The sequence below is a fragment of the Diabrotica virgifera genome, chromosome 3, assembly GCF_917563875.1.
Source record: "Diabrotica virgifera virgifera chromosome 3, PGI_DIABVI_V3a".
In the NCBI taxonomy this organism is placed as follows: domain Eukaryota; kingdom Metazoa; phylum Arthropoda; class Insecta; order Coleoptera; family Chrysomelidae; genus Diabrotica; species Diabrotica virgifera.
Window position 1 is genome coordinate 208838304 of NC_065445.1, and position 6000 is coordinate 208844303.

General features: G+C 28.5%; 1 protein-coding gene across 1 annotated transcript in view; it reads right to left on the reverse strand.

The window, feature by feature from the left end:
• LOC114339588 (uncharacterized) overlaps positions 1–5784 on the reverse strand; it is a 53037-nt gene extending 47253 nt beyond the window's left edge. Inside the window, exon 1 of the mRNA XM_028290245.2 lies at positions 5549–5784. Within this exon, the coding sequence (XP_028146046.2) occupies positions 5549–5615 (67 nt within the window). The 5' untranslated portion in view covers positions 5616–5784. The remainder of the gene's footprint in view (positions 1–5548) is intronic.
• Between the last annotated feature and the right edge of the window lie 216 nt (positions 5785–6000).

A 6000-nucleotide genomic window follows, 5' to 3' on the forward strand; every position in this document is an offset into this window, starting at 1 on the left:
TGTAGCTAATTATATGAACTACACATAATTTAAATTTTTACGTTAATTGTTTACGTTATGCTTCATAAATAAACAATAAAGTTTCAAATTTTTTGGCGATTCCGACTACTTTTCATGTTTGTACATCATATATGTTTTATACATATTTTAATAAATATAACGATATATTTTAATGTTTGAAAAGTGTAAGACTAAAAAGTAAAAAATAAAAAAATATGAAAAAAATATTTTTAAGAAACGCTTTTCTTTAGTTACGAGTGACTAAAATTAAACATACATATTATAAAAAAATCAACTCTAAAGCAAAAAATAAAAAAAATTGAAAAAATCAACACATTCGTTAAAGAAAAGCGTGGTGCGAAAACCGTTTATTCGATGAAGACGCGCCACGCTTTTCTTTGACGAATGTGTTAGATTTTTTCAATTTTCTTTATTTTTTGCTTTTTATTTGATTCTTTTATAATATCTATGTTTAATTTTAGTCACTCGTAACTAAAGAAAAGCGTTTCTTAAAAATATTTTATGCACGATTGATCATTTTTACTGTTTACCGTGACAGATTTTACGTCAGTAGGTGACATTTACTAGCAACTCGACGGTAAGTAATCCAACTCGACGGTAAGTACTCCACTCGACGGTAAGTAATTCACTTACCGTCGAGTTAAAAAATCTCTTAATTTTAATTTATTGTGAACTAGAAATTCTTCATCCGGTCCTTCCATCAGAAATTTTCAAATTGCTCCCGTGTAAAAATGCTCGCTTTCTTAGGCCTATATAGCCAACATTTTTTCTCTTCAAATACTCGATCAAAGTTGAAAACTTGTAAATATCAATGCCATCATAAAGAAAAACGGTGGATTTAATCATTGAATACATAATTGTTTTAAAAAATTAATTATTCGTGCTTTATTGTTAAACTAAGTATTTATTTATTGTTTTCATTATATTATTTTATTATTTATTCTACGTATCATATTTACTAAAACATAACTGTGTATTTACAAAAAAACGTACCTATCTATTTATTGTATTATATTATATTGTATTATGTTGCTATTTATGTTATTTACGTTAGTATGTTATTATTTATTATTTTATATCCTATTTACCGAAACAGGTGTATCCACACCTCTCGGAGACCTTCGTGATTTATTCACTTTATATGTAAATATCTAAAAAGATTGTACCTGTTATTGTTGAATAATTTATTATTATTATTATTATTATTGAATATTCTGCCCAGAGGCTTCCAGGAGCTTTCAACTGCATATGTCTTTGAACGAAATATGTCAATAGAGTCTTTTCTTCGATTCTTAAATTCTTGCCTTCGCACCATTTTTTAAAACTTTGGTAGGTATTTTGATAACGGATTTTGGATTTTTCGGGAATAATTGCGGAACACCCTTCTTCCCAAGCCCGTTCAATTTCTTCAAATTCACTTTCGCTCATATTTTAATTTATAATAATCAAAATTGTACTTAAAATTATTGACAACTAAATAAAAACTCAATTCTCCATTGTTGTTATGCACCCTAGTTACTACCTAACAACCAAAGTATCTATCTTGATAAAATGAATGAAACTAGTTAATATGACGAAAATGCTTAATTTTATAATTTATAATGGTATCAATCGTGTAAAAAACGTTATAAGCATGTGGAACGTTAAGGGTAACCGAGCTCAGACAATAATTGTCTTCGATCGGTATAAAACCCTTACCGTTCTCCATACTTAATATACTATTTTTCATATTTTTTTTTAAATTCGATATACCTACCCACTACAATAAATTGTAAAAATTAAATATTTTCCTAATTTCTTTTATTGCATTTACTTAAACAATTAATATGATCTAGTCACTTAAAATTAAGATATTGCAGTATCAGTATGGTATTAGATTTGGAGGGTGTGTTAAAAATTCTAGGCATTACTCAGGAAATAATATCTAATACCGTACGATAGTTTTAATGCCATAAAAAAAATAATTTTTATGTATTAAATCTCTTTGTGGTTATCCTGCCACGTTGTAAATGGTTTTAGATTATTGTTTTTTAAGCATACTCGAAATGGCACGCCATGAAAATTGTGGTGATATGAATAATGAATATGTTTGTATAATACACTTAATAACTGCAATACCTTTAGCGACTTAAAATATATTTTTATATACATTATAACTATATGACGATCTTGTCTCTTTATACATAAATTTATATTAACATTCTTAAGACATGTACAAAATGGAATGACTCAGAAAATCGTGAAAATATCCACGAATTTTCTTATACATTTCTTAACCTTTTAAAGTTCTATCTAATCGAAAGTATAAAAGTTTAACTAATCATCATGCCATTTTGAATAATGTCCATTTAAAGTATTTATTTTATATTAAAATTAATTTTATGATCTTATGAAAATCACGGAATTATGGTGAAAATTTTCCGCAGAATTTTCCGAGGGACGAGTACCCTTAAATATTAGGAGACGTCATGCCAACATTTTCTTTGATTTTAAAATAAATATGTTTAATTTATTAAGTTGGCAGGACATTTTCTTCATAATATCGATAGTATCCTGTCATTCTATGGATATGGCAGGACTCAAAAATTCATGGAAACTCCATGAAATTTATGGAGAAACTAAGTTTTACAGGAAAATGTCACAGGAAACCCGTGGATTTTTTTACAAATTCTAGGTATCTTCTCAAACCTTCCAGTATTGTAAAGGGCAGGACTCAGAAAATCGTGGTTGAACTTCTGTCAATATCTCCCGGTTTAAATGTACAATTTTATAGAAAAAGCTTTCAAACAGTCGAAAAACAAAACAATAACAATTACAATAATTTACTAAAATTACTTAAATCGTCAGTATAAATAAAAAAATAAGTAAAATAAAACAATCAATTGCAAAATTTAACTAATTTCAAGTAATCAACCTTAAGAACTAATAGGGAAGCTTAATAAGTTGCTACATATTATGATACCCAAATATAGAATCTATATTTTCTGGATATAATATAAAATATCTATGATATAATACTTAAGGGTACTGTAATTTCTTAGTTATTGATTAAGAAATTCTTCTACAGAATAATATGGTCTTTCAGATGGATAGGCTTTTGTCATTTTACGGAACTTGGGGAAAGATGAAGCAGATTTAAGTTCCAGAGGGAGATGGTTGTAGATAGATAGATAGAAAGATTTATTTGACTATTTTACAAAAGAATATTGTTTGTAGCAAGTCAAAAATACAAAGTATATAACAAAATAGTAATATAAAACATAACTTATAAATATCACAAACAAGAACGTAGAATAACAGAAAATATTTTGTGGTAGAGTCACTGTAAGCAGATGTTCACGATGTTCTACAATGAGACATATTATACCTATTTTTCTGAGCAGTAAAAGCAATGATTTAGCAGATATTTTTTTATAACTTTTTTGAAATTGTTACAGCTTATTGGTTTAATATCTTTTGGTAAAATATTACAATAGTTACAGTTAAGACAATTTTTGTCTGAAAGATGCAATCTACAGCGGTTTGTTCGTAAGTAATGAGAGGTTCGCGTATTGTGAACTTGAACATCAGACTGTTTTATTAAATGATCCCATTTTCTGTGAATTTCAGTCAGAACTTGGTATATCAACAGAGTAGGTAGCGGTATAATTTTTAATTTGACGAAGAAAGGTCGGCAATGTTCCAGATAACTAACACCTGCTAAAATCCTGATAGCTTTCTTTTGCATTCTGAAAATTTAAAGAACATTTGTTGAATTGTCCCATAGGATTAATTCATAACTTAGGTGTGAGTGAAATAAAGAAAAATATGTCATTTTCAACGTTTCAAATTTGACAACCCTTGCTAGTTGACGAATAAGAAACTTTGAACTTGAGAGCTTCTTATTTACTTGTGAGATATGAGCCTACTAGTTCAATCGATTGTCTATAGTTAGTCCTACTAGTTTAGCACCTCTTTGCCATCTGGATCACCATGCAAACCATGTGCTAGATTTAGCAGAAACTTCCTCGTAATCCATTTTTAAATCCTCATTATTATTCCCTGTTATTACGTATGCCGAATCATCCGCAAATTGTTCTGATTTGTACGAAGATATGAATTGAGGCAAATCGTTGACATAGATAATAAATAAAAGAGGTCCCAAGACCGAACTTTGTGGGACTCCATGTTTTACGGGTCGGAAATAAGAGAGATGACCTTTAGAAACTGCCTCCTTGTGTCTGCCACATAGGTAAGAAGAGATCAGAAAAGTATGCAAGTTACGCTCAAAATGAAGTTTACCTGTAAAAAAAATCTTCCCTAATTAGCATCTTAAATGAAATTAATCGTTACCGCTTCACAAGCTGCTTTTGTTATGTTTTATTTATATGATTTGTAAGTTTCATATGTTTAAAGTGCTTATTTTTGGAAAAAAATTGGTTTTAAAATAAAATTTATAATTTTGAAAAAAAATTAGCTTTAAAATAAAATTTTTAATTTTGCAAAAAATTGCTTTCTTTTAAAATGGATTAAAAATTATTAATGGTACCAGAAACCTCAAAGAGTAAAAAAATGTAGGTTTGGCTTTTCTGAATATTTTGGATTTTTGTTTTTCTGTAAGAGAAAAATTGGTTAAGATATGGCTGTTCAAAATTTGCATACACTCGTGATTTAGTGACCCGTTGAATTCCTTTCCACTATACCCCTTTCAAAAATAAGCACTTTAAACCGATGAAACTTACAGATCATATAAAAAATACACACACGAGTAAAGCAACTTGTGAAGCGGTAACGATTAATTTCATTTGGGATGCTATTTGGTTGGTAATTTTCACGAATTTTTACAAAAAAGGACCAACTTTAGGTTGAGCGTAACTTACTTACTTTTGATGCTAGAAATTTTTATGAAAAACAAAAATAAAACACATAAAAAGTTGTACTGAGTTTTTCCCAAAAATTGCTTCATTTTTTGGTAATTTAACATTGAAATATTAGATTTGGAATTTGACGAATATGAGCGTATTTTTTCATTAGCTACTACTCTGCTTCTACTGTGTCTCACAGATGCAACATTTTTTTACTTTTTTATGATCTATATTTTTGCTAAGGTTGTTTTTTTTATAAAATACTTACTTTTTGAGTTATTTGCAAAAAACAGTCTAAAAACGTGTTTTTTTTGTTGAAAAATAAAGATATTCATTCGCAAATAACTCTAAAAATATTAACTTAGTGAAAAATGTAAAAGTTGATTTTATCCACAATAATTATCATCAACCATCATCCACTATATTATAAAAACAGTTTACCCATTTCCGGACTTATTTTGAACGAACATTTTTTCACCTCCGAGAAGGGGTCAAATTCACCCCCAGAACAAAAGCACACACTGGCACAATATTACTTTTTGTCTTTGACATGTTAGCTATGTGTACGCCAAATTTCGTGTCAATCCAAGATCTAAGCGGTTTTTTAAAATTCAGAGGTTTTGCAATGGACTAAAACAGTGACTGAAATATGAATAATGGAAGAAAAAAAGTTAAAGACTCACCTTCGGTTGTGACAATTGCAAATATATGGAAAAATCCAACTAGAAGGAACCACTTTAAGTTAAACATTGTAAGTTAAAATTATCTATATCTATCACGTTTACATAAAACTGTATTATAGTGAAAGAAATCCACCATACATTTACAACAGCGGTAACAAACAGCTGTGATGATAATCTTTGAACTTGTATCTGGGAAAAATAAACTAATTCGCTTATTTCTGTTCACCGCGACGTTATATACTGGTCTTTGAAGAACTTTTTTTTATTTTATGACTATTGTTATGACAAATAGATTATACCAATTTGTTTAAAACAAGTTTTTTCGTTGAACTTGTATATGTATGATTTTTGAACTTGATTTGTTGAACTTGATTTTTGTTTAGTTGAAGATGTTTAGTACGGGTAGAATATTGAAATATTTGTGAAACCGACCATATTAAAAATTATTATTT